Source organism: Cetorhinus maximus, chromosome 20 (genome assembly GCF_964194155.1).
Source record: "Cetorhinus maximus chromosome 20, sCetMax3.hap1.1, whole genome shotgun sequence".
Classification (NCBI taxonomy): domain Eukaryota; kingdom Metazoa; phylum Chordata; class Chondrichthyes; order Lamniformes; family Cetorhinidae; genus Cetorhinus; species Cetorhinus maximus.
In genome coordinates, this window is record NC_135898.1 from 16,988,970 (window position 1) to 17,011,620 (window position 22,651).

Genomic DNA, 22,651 nt, shown 5'->3' on the forward strand with positions numbered 1-22,651 from the left:
ATCTGTGGTTATCTTGTGATCCTTGCGACACTCAAATCTGTTTGTTCACACTGTGGACACTGCATGTTTCCTGGTGGCAGAATCACGCTTCTGTTTGGGATGCACTCATGGCAATAAAGGGACCAGACTGGAACCTCCACACGGATTCTCCTGTTCTCCTGCTGGAAAAACCCAGAAAAATGACAGGGAGAAGGATTAACACCAATCTCTAGGGCCTTCACCCATCATTTGCCATAGCTGAAGCAGGCAATTGAGGAAGCATGATGGACACCCTACCTCACTGTGTCCTTTGACACATTTCACAATTAGTACTAAATTGACAGTTACACACTTGGGGGCTGGAGTGGAGAATGGGACAATACTTCACTTATTCAGTTTGGAATATAGTCATTGTTAATGGGTGGGAGTTAAACACAGTTTGGGTAAGTTTTCACAGATCCTCCTGCCAGTTCACCATGCAGCTAGGGAAATGGGGGTGGAAATGACAGTTCACAGCTCCCCCCCTTCACTTCATCTACCCTGAGCTGCTCCTTCCCTCGAAGTGCTTGGACAGTGTAGAGAGAGCTTTACTCTGTATCTAACCCCGTGCTGTACCTGTCCTGAGAGTGTTTGGTGGGACAGTATGGAGGGAGCTTTACTTGTTATCTAACCCCTGGGAGTGTTTGATGGGGACAGTGTAGAGAGAGCTTTACTCTGTGTCTAACCCCATGTTGTACCTGGCCTGGGAATGTTTGATGGGAACAGTGTAGAGGGAGCTTTACTCTGTATCTAACCCCATGCTGTACCTGCCCTGGGAGTGTTTGATGGGGACAGTGTAGAGGGGAGCTTTACTCTATCTAACCCTGTGCTGAACCTTCCCTGGGAGTGATTGATGCTGACACTCAATGAGACACCAGACTGGAAAAAAATGATCCAGTTTGCTGCACCTTGATCAATACAAAGTTTATGTAATGCAAATTGCTTGAAAAATGATAGCCTTATCAATGGCGGCGATCCTCACAGCTGATTAAACACAATTGTTTTCTGCCTGCCTCCTCCCACCCACAAAACTGACAAGTCAAAAAGGAATAAATATCTGAGATTGACATCTCTGTAGGACTGTTCAATAATTTGGATCCCTTTCTTACTAACAGTTTTCATGCTGTGGGGGAGATGAGTACAAGGACTGGGCCGTAAATCAATACCATGCTTGTGATGCACCAGGACCAATGGCCTGTGGCGTGCCGTATAGCTGCTGTATGAACAAACAGGTAAGATTGAAACCCACATAACTACATTGTCCTGTCTGTTACAAGTAAAAATGGGCTTTTGATTTTAAATTAGCTGCCTTAACCTTGAGCTGTTGAAGTGCATTTTAATGTCACTTGAATGGTATTACTGACAGGGAATGACACATTGGTATTTGATAATAAGGCCATTTCATCAGATTACACGAGGTGTGTCCTGTTCAGTTACCTGGTACAGGTGATGTGGGATAGGTTTAATTTGAATACAGGCACCTGGAAGGTGGGGCTTTTACATGGTCACTGTTATTTAACCTTGTACATTGTTATCACACAGTCACAGAAATTATAGCCTGAGTTGTAGAGGGCACCAGGTTATTGGGGAAAGTTGTCATAGAACAACAGCACATCCTTTTTCCTAATTTGTTACATGGTCAGTCCTGACCCCAGCTGTGTTATTATAACAGAGGTTGCCCAGAGGAAGGATGAAAAGACCAATGAGTGGAACCTTTACCCAACCTGTTCCCGTTCTGTCCCCCTCACTCATGCCCTGCTCCCAGGAGCTCTTTTGCACTCGCAGATTCTTCCCTTCCTCACTAGGTGCTGAAGGAGGGAAACCGTCCAATGCTCAGGCAACACTAGCAAAACTCCATATTTCACTGGCAGTTAGCAGCACATGTTGATGGACTACTTAACTGTAAGGCATGGTCGCAGTGATCTGTTATTACCTAGTATCCACACATTATCCAACAGGAATATGGAGTTAAGTCACAGATCAGTTATTGGTGAAACAAGTTCAAGGGTCCAGATTTTATGGTCCCACCCGTGGTGGGAATCGTTGGAAGATTTGATGGACCAGCCAAAGGTCTGTTGGCTTCGGCTGGGCAGGACCGGAAAATCCCACCCGAGGAAATGAATGGACTATTCAGATCCGAGGAGTCACTAGACAGTGATCAGCAACAAGAGAATTCTTCCAAATGGAGAATTCCCCCTCTTGCCTTGGTTAAGATCAAATAACTCAGCACTAATCTACATTGAAACAGTTCCTGGTGTGTATAACTCAATTACACCTATTGACTGAGCCATCAACAGAGCTTACTCTTTATGCCCCATTTTGGAAGAGCAAGCTGCAATATTGACAGTGATGATACAAGTTAATAAGACCATTAAGAAGACAAATCAGTAACTGTGGTTCATTTCCAGGGGGATAGAATTGAAAAGATGAGGAGTTATGCTAAACTTATGCTTTATTATCACACGTGGAATACTGTGCACCATCCTGCAGTGAAATTTTATGGCCCCGTCATGGCAGGGGTGGGTCCATAAAATGCAGCGAGCCATTCAGAAGCCCATTGACTTCGGCGAGACCGGAAAATCCTGTCGGCATAAAATTTCACCCGGCTTGAAATATACTAGTATACTAGGGCCAGAAATTTCCCTCCATCGGGGGGGGGGGGTGTGCAGGGGCGGGCGGGGGCGAGCGCAAACCCGATTGGCGCCGCCATTTTACGTGGGTGGGCCAAATAAGGCCCACCCATCGTGACGCACGCCCGGAAGCGCTGAGCGCTCCCTGTTCAGGCAGGGGGGATTCCCTGAGTGGTTCCCTGCGCTCTTTCATGCATGCACGTGAAATAGTGTAGAGATCTCCCTGAGGCATGGAGCTACCACAGGAAGTAGCTGAGGTGAATAGCAGAGATGAATTTGATGGGAACCTAGATAAAGAAATGAGGGAGAAAGGATTAGAAGGTATGTTGATGAAGTTAGATAAAGATAGATGGGAGGAGGCTCCTGTGGAGCATTAGCAACCAGCATGGAGCTGCTGGGCTGAAGGGTCTGTTTCTTTGTTGTACATTCTGTGTAATTCTGTGCTGTTCTATGGTTACCTCCCTGTTCATCAAACCAAGAAACTGAGCAAGATCACAGAAGGATCGATTCCCTCAATGGACAATCCCAGTCAAGAGCAAGATTTCCAGGGAGCGCTAGGTAGGGAATATGGGGCTGTAGGCTTCAACTTGAGCCATTTCCTGACCAGGTTTCCTTGCAAGTGACATTCCTCACCTGGAGCATTCCATGCAGGAATTGGACTTTGAAGTTAAAGGGTGAGTGTGATTAGTGTTTGAAAAAGGAATAGATTCCTAAATTTGTTGGAAAACCAGGGGCGGAACAGTCCCAGATTTGCACCAAATGCAGTAAGGGGGCGAGTAAAACGACGTTTTACCCACTGGCTGCGTTGGCGGATTTTCATGTCGTATTGTTCTAAACCCCCTGCTTTACTTAAGAATTCCCGGGAAACACGCGGTTTCCATGACGGGCGGGCTCTCATTCACCCGTCAAGCCATCACCTTGCTGCTTCAGCACGCCAGGTGCCATATTTAAAGTCCAGCCACGCACACACACTTCAGTGCTTCCAACCCACGACTGCTGCAGGGAAAATGTCCACAAAAGGAAAAAAGACTACAGCCCCCAGATTTAGCAATGCGTCACTGGAACGCCTTTTGGATGCCGTGGAGGCCCGCCCTGATGTCCTCTACCCCATATCTGGCCACAGGATGGGCAGTGGCGTGACCAACCAGGCTTAGCAGGTGGTGACAGCTGTGGTCAGCGTCATCACCATTCAAAAGAGGACAGCCACCCAGTGCCACTAGAGGATGAATGATCTCCTCAGCTCTGCCAGGGTAAGAAAGTCTTCCCACGCTCTCAACTCACATACTCACAAACCCATTCACAGGGATCACACTCACTGCCAGTTCACGGGACATCATCATTCACTCTCTCATACACACCTTCATTGCCCTCATCGCCGTCTATGGGACTACTCACCACCCACACATGCCAGGCATACTGATCATCTGGCCTGGCAAGTGTCCTGCTTACACTTTCTCCAGGACAATCTGGCACACAGCAATACAGAGAGGCCACAGACCGGTGGAAGTAAAGGTCCTCATGGACTTTGAGAACAGAGCCATCCAGCTGGCCGGCGATGATCTGGACCGTTCCTGTGCTGACGATGAGGTCAGCAGTGCTTTACCAAGTGAGGGTCCAGCAGTGCACCATCCATCAGACAACCATGCTGTGAGTGATGTGTCCTATTTCACAGGCCACTGCCATGCACTAATTATCTCCCCTTGCTTTCACAGGCACATCTGGGAAACAGCCGATGGAGCCCACGACCCAGGGATTCCAATCAAGCCCCGATGAAACCTCTGAAGAGGAATGTGAAGGCACACTCCCTCAAGGCCCATCACAGCACTCACCCACACCCTCCACCAGCACAATTCACATGCCTCGGTGGGAGCTAGCTTTAGAGTAGCCTCGGTATCACAATCTGGTGAGCACATCGCACTCTGATCCCCAGTAGGCGGTGGCAGGATCTTGCCAGGTCTCCGGCACTCGGAGGACTGCTAGAGGCCAGAAATTTGCTGAGTCCGAGTTGGATGACGAGCCTCTGGAATTGGTCATGTCACAGTTGCTGGAGCTGCAAAGGTAAGCTCGGGAACATCAGGAAGGGATGTCTGTGCACTCCTCAGATTGCAAGGCACAATGGAGGAGTCCGTCCACCTACAAGTTGACGTGATAGAGCCGGTATGCCAATGCAGTGAGGTCAACACTGGGTGGATGGCAGCTGCCATGGAGATGTTGGTCCAGGATATTGCGCCTGCACTGATGCACAGGCTGAACTCCATCGCTGATGCCATAGCTGGCCTCAAACAGTGTGTACACAACAGAGGTGCGGGGCAGCTCGATCTCATTGCAGCTTCCCCTTCTCCGCAAGGAGTCAGCCTGGGGCCCTCGAGCACCATTGGGAAGAGGATCAGCAGGTTTTTCCCCGGAGCCATCCACCCAGGTGACTCTGAGAGTGTCCGGCCCATCCGAATCCCCTCTTCCTGTGACCTCAGCAGCTTCAGCTCCACCGGATGAGGAGAGTGCCACCGCCACACAGCAGGACCCCGAAAGAAGGCCGGGGCCTCCAAGTCTCGTCCCTCTAGGTCTTGGTGTTCCAGAGAACGCCCGCCAATGTCATCACAGACAGGGCGTTGCAGCTGCCTCCACCTCCGCTGTGGATGTCCGGGGAGCACCAAGACGTAGCGGCAGAGTTAGGAAAGTTAAGATGGTGTAGTTGCTCAGCCTGGGCATGGGTGTTAATCACTTGTACATACTGTTCACTATTGTCAATAAACTCGAAACAATGTCTCCCTGCCTATGGTTCCTTGTTCTGATGAACAGTGTTCATGTTGCTCAGATGTGAAACTTTCTGCACAAGACAAAAGCAGATGTCTCAGTCCAGGCTCTCTTTCCTGTGTTTTGAGCAGCCTTCAGACCAAAGTGATGGTCCGGCCTTACACTCCCTGGATACATTACTGATGCCTGCACCTCGATGGTGCTTGTCATTGCTGCCAGAATGTTGTAGCCAGAGAGTAAAGTAATTCTCTCTGTGTACCCTCAGCACCTTTAAGGTGGGGCTGGCCCCCATCTCTTCAGCATCTGTAACCAGTGATGCTGTGCTCCTAAAGGGATCAGGTTCTGAAGGCGGACAAAGGATCAGATGCTTCTAGTGTTTCATGGCTGCATCTCCATGATATGACCCTGATCACAGAGTGCAAGCAACCTGTCATCAGCTAGACAGGAGTCAGACATTCACAGAGGCTATGTGAAGATCTATGGAGTGTCCTCACTGCATGTCGTCATCATCTTCCCGCAGTCAAGTGACTATTAGGGCCTCCACTGCGTCTCCATGACAGGAGCATTATCACAGAGGGTGTTCACGCTGCCATAAGCCAGACTGGAGTCAAACGTTTATAAATGCAATGTGAGGATCAATGGTGTTGCCTCGCTGCATGTCGTCATCATCCTCCACAAATCTAGCAGCTATGAGGGCTTCCCGAGCATGCCTGCCTCATCTGGCCAGTGCAAGGGCCTCATCCCTGTCATCGCCGCCTTCAAGGACCTCCTCACCCTCATCACCGTCGGCATCCTCCTCATCCGAGGAGACCTCCAGCTCCTCTAAATCCTCCTCAGCCAGCTCCGCTCTCCATTACAGCAGCAGATTATAAAGGGCAAAGCAGGTGACGATGAAGCGTGACACCTTCAGTGGACTGTATTGCAGGGCTCCACCAGTCCATGCACTGGAACCTCATCTTCAGCATCCCAATGGTCTGCTCCATGAAGTTGCGAGTTGCAGCATGAGCCTCATTATACCTTCACTCTGCTGCAGTCTGAGGCCGCCGCACAGGTGTTGTCAGCCACGTCCTCTGCGGGTAGCCCTTGTCCCCCGAGGAGCCATCCCTGCAGCTTCTGTGGACCCTGGAAGACGTCAGGGATCTGTAACCGACTGAGAATGTAGGAGTTGTGCACACTCCCTGGAAACCATGCAGAGTGTGTTCCTGGCGGTCACACACCAGCTGCACATTCAGCGAAGGAAGCCCTTGCAGTTGATGTAGATGACCACGTGTTGTGACAGAGTCCTGAGCACCACATGAGTGTAGTTAATGGCACCCTGCACCTGTGGGAAATCTGAGACCTGGGCAAAGCCAATCATTCTTGAATCCTGGCTGTCCTGGTCCCAGGCGAAATGCACAAAGTTCTGTGCCCTTGCGAACATTGCATCCGTGACCTCATGAATGCATTTGTGGGTGGAGGCTTGTGATATCCCACAGAGGTCATCTGTGGAGCCCTGAAAGGAGCCACTGGCATAGAAATTGAGCGCCACTGTCACTTTCACGGCCACTGGCAGTGGGTGCCCTCCATGTCTCTGTGGCAGCAGGTGGCAGATGTGGCCGACCAGTTCCCTAGACATGCGCAGTCTTCAGCAACACTGGTTCTCGGTCACCTGCAGGACTGAAAGGTGGTGTCTATAGACCCTGGGTGTCGCTAAGTGCTGACCAGCGACAGCTCACTGTGGCTCTTTGGTGGCATGTGCGGGAGTCCCAGCCAACCCTTCTTCCTGAGGGTGCTGCTCCTCACTCTGCGCCTCAGTCGCCCTCTCCTAATTCGTCTTCTCTGTCTGTTCGCCACAAGACATACAGCTAGTTCACCAGGCTCCATGATCCTGATGTTGTACTCCTGCAGGATGAAAGAGAGAGACATGTGGGTTAGCATGGGTGTGCTCAGAACCTATCTTGGTTAAGTCTGAAGGCCCCTTAACGCATCACAGAGAGTACTGGCCACCACTTGGGTGACTAGAGATTAGCGCGCTGCATGGCTGCCCAAAACTCCAGCTTCCTCAGCCCTACTCCACCTGACCAATTGGCGGCAGCTTCAGCCATTGGACTGCATGTTGTGCTCTCAGCTCAGACGCAGACGTTCTCCTAAGCTACACTGCAAAGCTGCACTGTTAGCTTGAACCATGGGGGAGACTGGTCCAAACCAAGATGATGACATTGCAAGGGGCTCCACCAGTGACTGCTCCATGGCCAGCTTTCGCAAGGCGTTTGCACAACGTGCGCAGTCATCCAACTATTCTGCAGTCCACTAAAACACTCATTACTTTGCAGCCTGAGCTCGAGGGTGAAAAGCCCTGGAGTACTTGGTGGCACTTTGATGCCTCTGTGTTGCTTGAGTGGGCAGATAAGCTAGAAGCCCGACTCCAATCAAATCAATGGCTATGCCTGAAAACTGTCTCAGTTGCAGAGAAATGGCCACTTTATCTCAGGTGTCCCTAATGCGTGGCAACTTCCCTGGCCCACCCTAACCCCTACCCTGAATGCTGTGAGCTACATTCAATCGCAGGGCAGCTTTCCCGCTGACATGGGTGGACGATCCAGTGGACAATTCCTGGGGACAGGCCTAATAATGATGTGCAGGGGTATTACAATGAGTTTCCCACTGTTCAATGGCGGGAAACGCAGCCTGCCATTGGCAGGCTGAGTGGATGATCACAAATGGGTTTCACGCCTTTGTGAAACTGATTGCACCATATTGTCCGCTCAGGCCACTGGACATGCCCAACACCGGTGGGCATGGAAAATCCCGGCCCCAGGTCAGTTTGGTGCCATATTAATATGAAAGTTGAGATGGCCTGCCAGATTCAAGCATTAAGCCAATAGGCCAGGAAACAGTCAAATCTTTCAACCTCAATAAATCATTCTTGCTTTTATGTGTAAAGTTTCCAGTATAAAGCAGCATCCCATATCCCAACAGTCTCATGGACTAGGAACCGGCTGATCAAGGTGTCCAGTAACCCTCGCTTTCAAAGCACCTAATTTATGTTCCTCAGCCCCACTGTTCAATCGGAACAGAAAATTTAACGAAGACATGCTCTACCCAAAAGTACCTTGACTTTCAAAATTTTGCCTGTTCCCGGCTGACATTGGCCAGTGGATTGGTTCCATTTAGTGAGCTGAGCATTTATTAGAATGGTGCTCAATAAAACATTCTGTGTTGTGAACAGAAGTCAGGTATAGTTGGTAATGAGCCAATGGAATTCTGTATCATTGGAAGGGTTAGCAGAGGCTTGGTCCAATCCCTGATTAAATTGAAGGAAGTGACTGAAGAAGGTTGCGGCAATGTTTGTCCGATAAAAAGTTGTGTTGATCGATGGAAATAGAAAATCCCAATTGGGACTGGTTCAATGTTAAATAACAATTAGAGCAAAGTGCCCTGTTGCAGTCTTTCGTACCAGGATTTCCATATAAGTTATTAGAGTCTGAGCTGTCAACTAACAAAGAACAAGCTTTGTTGCAGGTGGTTGCTGAACTCTAGTTTTTGTATCAGTAGAGAATGTTCATTGATTGAAATGGGCAGGTGGAGAGATTCTGAGCATGCTTCACCCCTCTTTAAGTAATAACTCAGAATTATTAGAAATTCATCAAATAAATACTGAGGATGAGTGATGATCTTCTGCCTGAATTTACCATCTGCATTCTTCTTAAGACATAAGTGGAACCAGTTTGACATCCAGTCACACCCTGCGCATCATGACTCTGGCTTGCCCTCCTGTGAACTTTGACCTGGTAAGTTCATCTTGGGCGGCAGTGATTTGATTGCCCACTTTGCAGTTCAGCTAATTTTTTTCTCCATGGATCAAGATACTTATGTTGAAAAATCTTGCCTGAATTAACATGAATAAACTTGGCCTTTGTTTTTTTTTGGCCTGGTGTGATCTGACAATAATTCTCGATGAATTTTTCTGGTTATTCTCTGCAAGTAGATGTGACGCTCTGGGCATAAGTGATTACTTCAGAAGAGCGTGCACTGTTCGAGTGTTAATCGAAGCAATTTTCTTTGAAGAACTTCCCCATCTTGCATCCAGCTTTTCACCACTTTGATCTGATGGCATTTGCCGAAGGAGCTTTTTGCTTGGTTACAGTTAGTCCTTTGTGGGGAGGTGCCAGACACTGGCTCGAGGCTTCTTCACAAGAAGAGGCAGGTTTTACCACCCTTCACCCAGCAAGGTCTCTGCTGTAGCTGGATTGAGCAGCATCAGCAATGGCTTTCTCCAAGGATAAGCCAGTGACTTATCTGCCCTTTAACTCATGCAGCAGTATATAAAGCATGAGGTGAAAGGCAGGGACCAAGTTGAGGAAAGAATATTTTGAAAGTAAGTGTCAGGAGCCAAAAGTGCATCATAGTCCATATTGGATGAGGCTTCTTTATAGGTGTCAGAGGGTTGACACCGGAACTAGTTAAAGGAATGAATAATTTCTGTAAATAAAGGTGCCATGTTTGTTGAATGAGATGATTCCAGAATGTGTCTGCTATGGTGAATTATCTGAGATGCCGTGTGTCGGGTGTAAGGTGTGGGAAGGTGAAGGTTGCAAAAATGTTGAGTGCGTGGATATGAGAAAAGCGATTGAATAGAGAAATGAAAAGCTGGCGTGAGTAAAAGTGACTGTGAATCTGCTGGATTGCCTGGCCCCCCAATGTCCTCGCAGGCAGGAAACCACTGGCTTCTCTGGGCAACTACTGATGGCCAAGAATTCTGGCAATGGCAGCAATGCCCACATCCTGAGAATGAATATTTAAAAAATGATGTCTGGCTAGAATATACGAAAGAGAGTGCACTTTGCCATATGTAATTGAAGAAATGTCGTTGAGAAGGCCTTCGGATTAAGCTTGCAAGAAGGTCATTCCTGCTTGGATGTGTTATAAACCATGGAATAATATAAGTCTATGGAAGCCCCAGTGTGTTTGATAGTTGAAGGTTGTTATTCACGTTCTTGAAGTGCACCGCAGTTTGTAAAAATGATGGTGAGAAATTTGTAACGCAGTTTGGGGGGCTGAGGGATACTCGAACATTAACAATATGAATCAGACCCTATCTGTTGATTTGAAATGTTGCTGAATTACTCATTCCCGGCCCTCAAGTCACTCTACAGAAAGCCTGCTCCTAACAACATCGCTAATGTCATAAATATGTGTTGCCTGTGCAAACATTGATTTATAATGCTGTCATGTGAAGGATATGACTGACTGCTTTTGTGTAATGGAGCTGCAGCAAGATTATGCATCAGTCATAAACCTGAAAGCTGATTTGAAAGTTTTGTTGAATACACAAAGGGTCTGTGACTTTGTGTCTTTTTTTCAATTCTGCCTACACTCGGCTATAGGGATCCCCAGAAATTGAGGCTTTAGGATTTTGGAATGAGCAGGTACATTTTGGTTCGTTACAAGCCATCTCATTACCCATCATCAATACTCTCTCTGTAAACAGAAGAGGACCTACAACAGACGACGTTTGGAATTCTTTAGTTCTTCTTGTCTCCCCTCCCTCGAAAACCTGTCATCATCATCAGCTCTCTGTTACCAAGCTGAGATGCTTCATTAGCCATCAAATCTACATGCCTGTATTTTCCTTAAAAAGCATGTTATTAAATGGCCTCAGTAGATTGGAACACTTTTCTTATCAATTCTCATCTTATGATTTCATTACCTTCTCCAAGAGTTGAGCAAATGTATAAGCAAGCAGCCTCCTGTTGCGTGACCCCCTCTTCCATCAGACCCAAAAAATTCAAATCCTAAATTAGTTGACGTGAGTGAGGAAGTAGCATTAAAGGGGTCACTTATACCCCTCAGTGTACGATGCATGACTTAAACACATGCACATCAGTTATATGGCGGCTTCCGCAGGGATCGTTCCCTCCGGGACACCCTGGTCCACTCCTCCATCACCCCCTACACCTCAACCCCCTCCCACCTTCCCATGCAACCGCAGAAGGTGTTACACCTGCCCCTTTACTTCCCCCCTCCTCACCATCCAAGGGTCCAAACACTCCTTTCAAGTGAAGCAGCACTTCACTTGCACTTCCCTCAAGTTAGGCTACTGCATTCACTGCTCCCAATACGGTCTCCTCTCCATTGGAGAGACCAAACGCAGACTGGTTGACAGCTTTGCAGAACACCTTCGGTCTGTCCGCAAGCATGACCCAGACCTCCCTGTCGCTTGCCATTTCAACACACCACCCTGCTCTCAAGCCCACATGTCCGTCCTTGACCTGCTGCAATGTTCCAGTGAAGCTCAACGCAAACTGGAGGAACAGCACCTCATCTTCCAACTAGGCACTCTACAGCCTTCTGGACTTAACATTGAGTTCAACAACTTCAGATCATGAACTCTCTCCTCCATCCCCACCCCCTTTCCAATTCCCCTTCTTCCAATAATTTATATTTTTTAAATATATTTTTCTTTTTCCATCTATTTTTAAATTTATTTCAATCTATTGTTTTATCTCCACCTTTTAGCCTTTTTCGATCCCATCCCCCCACCCCACCCCCACTAGGGCCATCTGCCACTTGTTTGTCCTGCTTTCTACCCTTAATGTCCCCATTAGCACATTCCTTAGATAATATCACCACCGTCAACACCCCTTTGTCCTTTTGTTTATGACATCTTTGGCAATCTCTTCTTTGCCTCCACCTATCACTGGCCCTCTATCCAGCTCTACCTGTCCCACCCCCCTCAACCAGCTTATATTTCACCACATTTCTATATTTATTTAGTTCTGATGGAGAGTCATTCGGACTCGAAACATTAACTGTGTTCCTCTCCGCAGACACTGTCAGACCTGCTGAGTTTTTTCAGCTATTTTTATTTTTGTTTCAGATTTCCAGCACCCGCAGTATTTTGCTTTTACATCAGTTACATCATTTGGCTGAAAGCCACTGATGCAAGCTTTCATTCTGATGCGCTCTGATTTGAACATAATCCTGCGGAAAGTGATCAGGTTCTTTACAATGTATCTCATAAATATCAAAATCCCATTTCAGTTCTCATTGAGAATATACTACTTGATCTTTGTGGATTATATGCATGGAGAAAGCTTGTTAAAAAATGGCACCTTACGTCTTGTCTTTCTAATTTTCTTATTTTTAATATTTAATTTAGTGTTGCATTTTTCTGTCACTTGTCCCTCTTACTGGTCCTCTTTCTGTCCCTCTTTTTCTGACCCTCTCTCTTCCTGCTTCTCTATTCTTGTGCCTCTCATCACCTTCACTGACATTTTCTCTATCTCATTATCTTTGAATTTCCTCTCCAGGCTGACCTCCCCTATGTTTTCACTCTCGTCTCACCCTGGCTGCCTTTCTTTGACACATTCCATTTCTCTCTGAAACTATGGCGTGTCTCTGTCCCTTTCCAAAACTTCTTTACAATCTGAGTTTCAAGTAAAACAAATTATAAACGTCTGGAAATTCAGAAAGCACATTTATGAAAGCACATGGAACTGCCTGATGGATTTATTAGTTACATACATATATATTTTTGAAAATGATATGCCTCCTTTATGAATGGATGTCATGTTCCACCACAGTGACGGGACAGTATATCTGAAAGGGCTGCCAAAGACCCATTAGGCCTAGATTTCATGCCGGTGAACTGGGAAAAGGCTAAAGGGACAATGTTTCTTATTCCCTATAATTTTAATTCTGTCAATTGTTTGTAGGTATACCAATATTCTCTTAAGATGACAGAGATGGAACAAAGGATAGGGTCAGCAGCAGTTGCATGTGGCAGGGAGGGGAACAGTTGGCCCAGACCAGCAGAGCAGGAACCTATGGAAGACTGCAGCTTAAGAATGGAGGAGGTTAAGGTCCACAAAGCTTGGGAATGATGGAGAGGTTGGTACACAGGTGGCAACATGGCAGTTAAGTGTGGGCCACATGAAACTCTCATGGCAGTTGAATGGGGTTAAATATGTATTTCCCTATATCGAATCAGAAACACTGAAGCAAAGCAACAAAGAAGGTTTACAATCCAAAGAAGACAACAGCATGTGAGGATGTGTGGCTTTATATGGATATGGGAGAAAGGGTCATTCATTTTCCTTCCAATTGGAATATTTTGTGGATTTGTGCTTCCATTCAAGTTGATTGGAGTCTAGAGTCAGGCTTAATTATTGAGGACCTGATAGCTTCTCATGATTATTTGAGGTCTGAAGGAAAGCTTTTACAGAGATAATTTTCTGACCTCACCCCTTGGTCCCTCCATACCACCATTTGTTCAGCCATCATCAGCCTGCCTTCTTAAACTCTTGAAATAGTTCCCTGGGCATTTGAACCCTTATCTGTCCCTCAAAAGCTCCTTCAAATGATCCCATTTGACTGTGATTTTGGTTCCCTATTCTAACCTCCCCTTTTCCCTTGCTGAGAATCCACTGTATCCTGTCATGCCTCACAAAAGCTACAGTGGAGAAATCCAAGCTCTTATTGCAAAAAGACTCCAATTTTAGGAGAGTTTTTAATCAGGGTATATGTTGATGTTTTATGCTGAAGATATAGGTACACAGAACTGATGGGAAGTTAACTAATTGGGTTAATAAATAGCTTGTCAACAATAAAGTTATAAGGGTGTAAACTGTTGAAGAGTTGCATGTTAGGCATTTTGGAGTGTTCAGGATTAACAGTTGAATTTATGTGTTGGAGCAGCAGACTTTCCAATATAAACAGGACTCCTTCTAAATGTTGTGAGAGGAATACATGGCTTGTTTTCTGACATGAAAAGTGCTTGTGAAAGGAAATCAGAGGCGGTAGCAATGTCAGCCATGAGTGATTAAAGTGTACCTTTAATGGCTAGACCAGTAAACATAACTGAATGCATCCATTACTTATTCTATAGTATTGAAAGATAACATTGAATGAAGCCTGTTCTTCAAAGAGGTTAAGAACAGTTAGGTCAGAGAATCTTGTTTAAGGGAAGTAGCTTTGGAATAAACTATTTGCATGAATAGATCATCTTCAAGGGATTATAATAGACACATCAGGAGGCTTTATCTATGACATGTACCTTTGATGCAGGCAAAATATGGTGTATAAAGGAGCATGGATTTCAACAGAGAGCTCGTAGGATGCAGAAACTGGAAAGCTGCTCTCTCTGTGTACAGTTAGGCCAGTCACTGTGCTGCATAGTTCCATGTACTACACACTGAAGTGTCCATTTGAAACATGTTATTGTGAATCATAGAAGGAAGGAGATTTGCTGCCAACATCGAGTTTGTGTGTTCTGCTGAGAAGATCTTCATAAGTACCATGGAGAGAGTACTATGATAACAAGTTACATAACAGTGAAAGGAGATAAATAGATAATATGGTCCAGAATGTATCTCAAGAACATTTGATGATGAGCTGAGATAGATCTTTACAAATATATACTCCCTTCGGATCACCTAGCGTTGTAATGTTACTACTGCTGACCTGCAATCCTTTGTGACAGGCTGTTTCAGCCTGATCTTTTACTTCAAACAGCAAGAAACCAAGGATTTAGCAAGTTCCTGATCACATTTGGAACAGTTGGTGTCATTGCAGCTTCATCTGGGCATTTCCTAAGTAAAGAAGGCTTGAGAATAGCAAGAAGATAAAGAATGTTGGATGAAGAAATTGTCTCAGTGTTAAATACACAAGTGGCATTGTGTATTTTTGTGGGTGTACACACACCATTTAGTGATTTAGCTTAAACTGCGTGGTTACATTTAACATCTTTCACAACCTCGGAACATCCAAAAGTAGTTCACATCCAGTAAAGCACTTTAGAATCCATTCACTGTTGTAATGTATGAAATGCAGCACTTTGTGCACAGCAAGATCCAACGCACAGCAATGAGACAAATCTTTTCTAGTGGTTGGTTGAAGAATAAATGTCAGCAAGGACACTGGGAGAGCTCCATGCTCTTCTTAGGCATAATGCAATGGGAATACCTTACATTCCTCTGAGAGTGCAGGCAAAAAGAGCCTTGGGGTAACACCTCAACACCTCTTCAGTGCTGCGTGAACATGTTACCCTAAATTATGTGCTCTGGAGTGGGACTTGAACACACCACCTCCTGATTGAGAGGCAGGGATGTGACCTAGACAAAAACAGAATTACCTGGAAAAACTCAGCAGGTCTGGCAGCATCGGCGGAGAAGAAAAGAGTTGATGTTTCAAGTCCTCATGACCCTTCAACAGAACTGAGTAATATTAGGAGAGGGGTGAAATATAAGCTGGTTTAAGGTGGGAGGGGTGGGGGGAGAGAAGTTGGGGGGGTGGGGTGGTTGTAGGGACAAGCAAGCGGTGATAGGGGTAGATAATCAAAAGATGTCACAGACAAAGGAACAAAGAGGTGTTGAAGGTGGTGATATTATCTAAGAGAAGGTGCTAATTAAGAATGGATGGCAGGACATTCAAGGTACAGCTCTAGTGGGGGTGGGGTGGAAAGACTGACAGGGCATTACAGGTATAGATTTAAAAATAATGGAACTAGGTGGGAAAAGAAAAATCTATATAAATTATTGGAAAAAACAAAAGGGAGGGGGAAGAAACGGAAAGGGGGTGGGGATGGAGGAGGGAGTTCAAGATCTAAAGTTGTTGAATTCAATATTCAGTCTGGAAGGCTGTAAAGTGCCTAGTCGGAAGATGAGGTGCTGTTCCTCCAGTTTGTGTTGGGCTTCACTGGAACAATGCAGCAAGCCAAGGACAGACATGTGGGCAAGAGAGCAGGGTGGAGTGTTAAAATAGCAAGCGACAGGGAGGTTTGGGTCTTTCTTGCGGACAGACCGGAGGTGTTCTGCAAAGCAGTCGCCCAGTTTACGTTTGGTCTCTCCAATGTAGAGGAGACTGCATTGGGAGCAACGAATGCAGTAGGCTAAAATAGGGGAAATGCAAGTGAAATGCTGCTTCACTTGAAAGGAGTGTTTGGGCCCTTGGACGATGAGGAGAGAGGAAGTGAAGGGGCAGGTTTTGCATCTTCTGCGTGGGCATGGGGAGGTGCCATAGGTGGGGGTTGAGGAGTAGGGGGTGATGGAGGAGTGGACCAGGGTGTCCCGGAGGGAACGATCCCTACGGAATGCCGCCAGGGGGGGTGAAGGGAAAATGTGTTTGGTGGTGGCATCATGCTGGAGTTGGCGGAAATGGCGGAGGATGATCATTGACCTAGAAGCCATCTTGTAATTGTTGAGTAGAGGGCACATCGAAAAGCTTAGCAGAATCGTCAGATGATTGAGGATTTGGAATTGTGGGTTTCAATACTATGGACGGGGAGGCGATGGTGTAGTGGTATTGTCGTTGCACTAGTAATCCAGAGACCCAGGGTAATGCTTTGGTGTCCTGGGTTTGAATCCCACCGTGGCAGATGGTGGAATTTGAATTCAATAAAAATCTGGAATTAAAAGTCTAATGGTGACCATGAAACCATTGTTGATTGTTGTAAAAACCCATCTAGTTCACTGATGTCCTTTAGGGAAGGAAATCTGCCGTCATTACCTGGTCTGGCCTACATGTGACTCTAGGCACACAGCAATGTGGTTGATTCTTAAGTGCCCTCTGAACAAAGGCAATTAGGGATGGGCAATAAATGCTGGCCTAGCCAGTGATGCCCACATCCGATAAATAAATAATTTTTAAAAACCCAGGATTTCGGATGCTGTAATTAATGAAGTTAGGACAACCATGTGACTGTGATAAATTTGGGCCCTTGTCAGCCCCATTGTCTGTTTTGTCTCCAAAATAATGACAATTTCCTGATTTCTTGTTGCCTCCTAACCTTACTGGTTAGTAATTATCCAGTACCTCTTGAACCTTGCTACGGACTTGGCATCTTAAGCAAACCTTTATGTGAAAAGTTTCACCTGATCTCCCCCTTGAGATCCTGAGATTCTGGTCTCTTGTCTTCAATTTACCTACCAGTGGAAATAATCTATGATTACCTCATCTGTTCCTTATACTATTCTAATCCAGTATATGAAAAGGGGAGCTGGTTTGTTTCTGGCCAGTGTCAGCTAGGCACTGAAAAGATTTTGACTGTAGCCAACACTGTGATAGCATTGAACCAACAGAACATTCCTGCGTTAATTGAGAAACGCTGAGGTGTTTTAAGGTATTCACATCCAAAAGCTGTAACAATCTGGACATTTCATTCATTAAGAGAATATTGAAGCAAAGGAGATTGCAGAGAGATCTGATAGAGGTGAACAAGGTTATGACAGGTTTAGACAAGATCGACAAAGAAAAGCTGTTCCCTTTAGCTGACTGTGAAAGACCTAAGGGACACAGATTTAAGGTTTACAGTTGAAGAGGTTTTAAATGCTTGCAGTTTCTGCTATTAATACTTTAAAGGGTCTGGATGATTGACACTTTTTATTAGGTTGTAGCAAAATCAATTTTTATGAATGAATGACATTTTTTTAAAGCTTTTCAAGCTCATCCTAGTGTCACTATTGGGTTCATTGGTTCAATACAGTGTGCAACGTGGTTGAATGGGCATTGAAGTGCCAGAGCTTGACATGGAGGGTATGATGGGCCATGGGGTTGGGTGGAAAGGACATGAGGTGGCATGGATAGGCATGGGGAGGGTGAGGGGGCGTGAGGGGTGCAGGCTAGAGGGCCTTACTGTTTTTATTATAACTGGGACAATGTCCCAATGCACTGAGGCAGGTCTTTTAAACAGCCCGTCTCAGCATCCAACAGCCCCCGTGGCTGCCTCCAAACTCTCCCCTGGGCCTGTTTCCTGTTAGCATTCACCACCCTGGAACAAAAATGCCATCTTTGCAGGCCCTTTCTCCCAAGGAGGGAACGCTGAGCTGGGAAATATCCCAACTCCTGCTACCCACCTCGAAGATGAAAATGTGGCCCCATGACTGTTTGCAAGATATAGATGAGATGAGGGCCACATCCAACTTTTCTAGACGTATATTGCTTTATTGCAGAAATATCAGTGTAGGCTTTTGGGTGTTTTCTAATCACAGAAAAGCAAGCAGGTTGTCATTTTATTTTGTAATTATATTTATTCAGCTGATGTAATGTCACAAATGAAGCAGTGTTTGCACTGAGATTGATGTAGAGTTAATGAGAACCTGTTATAGCTCAAAGGCATTTGAGAGACATGTCCACGCAGAAGATGCAACACCTGCCCCTTCACTTTCTCTCTCCTCACCGTCCAAGGGCCCAAACACTCCTTTCAAGTGAAGCAGCATTTCACTTGCATTTCCCCTATCTTAGCCTACTGCATTTGTTGCTCCCAATGCAGTCTCCTCTACATTGGAGAGACCAAACGTAAACTGGGCGACTGCTTTGCAGAACACCTCCGGTCTGTCCGCAAGAAAGACCCAAACCTCCCTGTCGCTTGCTATTTTAACACTCCACCCTGCTCTCTTGCCCACATGTCTGTCCTTGGCTTGCTGCGTTGTTCCAGTGAAGCCCAACACAAACTGGAGGAACAGCACCTCATCTTCCGACTAGGCATTTTACAGCCTTCCGGGCTGAATATTGAATTCAACAACTTTAGATCTTAAACTCTCTCCCCCATCCCCACCCCCATTTCTGTTTCTTCCCCCTCCCTTTTGTTTTTTCCAATAATTTATATAGATTTTTCTTTTCCCACCTATTTCCATTATTTTTAAATCTATAACTATAATACCCTGTCAGTCTTTCCACCCCACCCCCACTAGAGCTGTACTTTGTAACATCTTTTGATTATCTGCTCCTATCACTGCTTGCTTGCCCCTACAATACCCCCCCCCCGCAACTTCTCTCTCCACCCCCCCACCTTAAACCAGCTTATATTTCACCCCTCTCCTAACTTCACTCAGTTCTGCTGAAGGGTCATGAGGACTCGAAACGTCAACTCTTTTCTTCTCCGCCGATGCTGCCAGACCTGCTGAGTTTTTCCAGGTAATTCTGTTTTTGTTTTGATAGACATGGGAGCCATTCATCATGCAGTGTCTTTATAAATATTGGGAGCTTTGAGTGTTTTATGTTGCAGCTTTCCTAGATGTCTTGCATTTGATCACAGACAATCATCTCCCCTCACTCTCCTATAATGTTTGCAGGTTCATTTTAAACTTTTATCCTTAAAATTTTAGTTTATTTTATTTAAAGAGTTGGAACACAGAGCTCTCAAAGGGCTGGAGAAGGTTACAGAGATTGGGAGGGGTGAGGCGATGGAGGAACTTGCAGGTAAATAGGTGAAGTGCATTCATATCGTCAACTGTTGATGATCCCCTCAGAAAGCTTCTTAGCTTTTGATTTGAAAGTAGTTCTTTTTAATGACAGCTTTGTCAAGCTTTTGATTTGTTTCCCCTTGACATCATGTTAAATGAGAACACAGATGTTTTAGAACTTTCAGCAAGGATTGCAGTTTACCCACCTACTTCTAATTGAATTGTTATCGATTCAAGGGAACAGCACCACTTTATCAGAGATTAAATTCATTCCAGCACAATGGAATTCCCACATTGAATTAATCTAACAGTTACCTGAATGGTAATTTTTCATCCTTGTGTACTTGGACTAGTAATACTTCAAAGTCCAGCATACAGGGTATAATTTCAAAGTTTGCAAATGCCACAAAACTTGGAAATGTAGTAAACAATGAAGAGATAGTAACAGTGACCTGGACGACATTGGAAATCAGATGAAATGGGATGAAGTTGAATGCAGGGAAGTGTAGAATGTTACATTTTGGTAACAATAATTTTTTTGCTGACTTGGAATGTAGCCATTCACCTCTCGTCTGGACACAAACTTTATTTCTTTTTTCTTCCCATTACCAATCTTTTTGACTTTTGCATCATGAAATCTTTTGTTCATTAAACCCTCCTGCCCTCCATCCTATCACAGAGCTTCCCTTCTATTCTTCCTGCCCGGTCTCTTTTCTACTGCATTTAAAACTCTTACATTTCTATCTTTCTTCAGTTTTAATGAAAGGTCATTGCCCTGAAACGTTAACTCTGTCTCTCCACAGATGCTGCCAGACTTACTGATTATTTCCAGCATTTTTTTGTTTTTATTTTAGATTTCCAGCATCTGCAGTGTTTTGCTTTTGGCCAGTCGTGCATCTCAGTTGCTGTTTGTGGGATCTTGCTGTGTGCACTGTGTGCATAGAATTAGAGCACAAAATAGAAACCGTCCATTCCGCTCAACTCGTCTATACCAAGTTTATTCCCCACAGGAGCCTCCTTCCACCTTACTTTGTTTAACCTATCAATATACCCTTCTATTCCTCCCTCCCTCCTGTTCGTACCCAGCTCCCTCTTAAATGCTAATATAACAATGGTGACTGCAAAGTCATTGAAGGCGCAGGATAGGTTGAAAGAGTGGTTAATGAAGCTTACTGTATCCTAGGCTTTATTAAAAAGGACATAGGGTACAAGAGCAAGGAGGTTATGTTGAACTTTATAAGACGTTAGCTCAGCCTCAGCTGAAGTATTGCATCCAGTTCTGAACGCCACACGAAAGGAAAGATGTAAAGGCATTGGAGAGAGTGCAGCAAAGATTCACCAGAATGGTTCCAGGGATGAGAAACTTAAGTTGTGACGATAGATTGGAGGTTAAGACTGTTTTCCTTGGAGAAGTGTAGGTTGAGAGGAGATTTGACAGAGGCACTCAAAATCATGAGGGGTCTGGATAGAGTAGATAGGGAGAAACTGTTCCCAGTTGTGAAAGGATCAAGAATGAGGAGGCACAGATTTAAAGTAATTGGCAAAAGAAACAAAAGCAAGATGGGAAAAAAGCTTTTCATGCAGTGAGTGCTTAAGGTGCGGAATGGACTGCCTAAGAGTGTAGTGAAGGTTCAATCAAAGTACTCAAGAGGGAATTAGACTGTTATCTGAAAAGGAAGAATGTGCAGGGTTACAGGGAGAAGGCGGGGAAATGGCACGAAGGCATTACTCATTCAGAGAGCCATTGAAGGCATGATGGATCAAATGGCTTCCTTCTGCACTGTAAAAATTCTGTGATTCTCTTCAGATATAACTCATTGCGTGTTAAGCACTTTGAGACTCCTGAAAACATGAGGTGCTGCATAATTGTATTTTCTTTACATGTTGCTATTAAATATGAACATATATTTTTAGAAACAATATGATATGTGAAGCAACACAATGTTTTCTGAAAGCCTTATCCAAATCAAGAGTAAGTATATTTCAGCATTTAGAAAGTGAAATTTCTTTGAAGTTACCAATTTAAGCTTATTGACATCCAAAATATTGTGCAACATGGAAGATTTTCTCAACCTAACAATCTGGGGAAAATATGAAAAGTATGATGGCTTAAATATTGCACTGACTTTGAGGAGCTCTAATGGAAGCCTGCCATAAAATTCCTTGCTTTGAAAATAGCAGGCAGCACATCTATGTGTTGGAATAAAATGCTGAGATGTTATCTTTGGGACAGTCAATCTTCCATTGTTGATTTTAGATATTGAAAATTAATAAAGAGAGATTGGTGTTTCATTGTTTGCCCTTACTTTTCCTCTACACTCTCTCTCCTCTATCTTCTGTCCCAAGTCAGTGATTAATGTTAACGTATACACAATAACATATAAATGCAAGGGAGCTTCTTGTTCACCTTACCCTCCAAAGAGATAAAATACCTGCAGGACACAAAAACACTTGAATTTCAATTGAACTGTTTGCAACCTTGAAATGTCTCCGAGCACTATACAGTCAATTAAAAGCTTTCAAAGTGTAGTCACTGTTGTAACACAGCAAGTTATGCACAGCGACATCCCACAATGAGAATGATCAAACAACCTGTTTTTTGATGGTGTTGGTTGAGTGAAAGTGACTGGCCAGGACAGTGTGAGAGCCTCCCTGTCTTGGTGAAATGTACATCACCTCAGATAAGGTAACTGAGCAAAATGAGGATAGAAATTTGAGACCTTAGCTTTCTGGTAACAAAAGAAAACATATAGGGCGGAATTTTCATTTTATAGACTGAGGGTAGAATTTTACAAAGGCCAGGTGAGCATCCTGACCTCACCGCACACTCGCATGATATTTTGCTCAACGGGCGGGTGCAAAACTCAGAAGCGCACCCGCCGACAATTAAGAGGGCAATTAAGCTCATTGATGGCACAATTGTCTCCAATTTTTCAAGGCCCATCCAACCTTACGGCAGACGGGTGAATCAGCCAGGCCGGCTGTTACATTTTTCATCAAACCTCATCCAAGGGTGGGTTGAAATTTCCTTATGAAAAAAATAAATAAATAAATACCTGTGGACAGCATTTTTATCAGCTGTATTTT

General features: G+C 45.0%; 1 protein-coding gene across 5 annotated transcripts in view; it reads left to right on the forward strand.

Annotated features, from left to right (window-relative positions):
* The window catches only part of LOC144694903 (tetraspanin-15), a 178,375-nt gene that overhangs the window by 106,423 nt on the left and 49,301 nt on the right, over nucleotides 1-22,651 (forward strand). For 3 of the 5 annotated variants that reach the window (XM_078565643.1, XM_078565645.1, XM_078565644.1), the window contains one exon: nucleotides 1,134-1,250. The exons of the other annotated variants lie outside the window; for them this stretch is intronic. In XM_078565643.1, coding sequence (XP_078421769.1) covers nucleotides 1,134-1,250 — 117 coding nt within the window. The remainder of the gene's footprint in view (nucleotides 1-1,133; nucleotides 1,251-22,651) is intronic. 5 annotated transcript variants of the gene reach the window in all.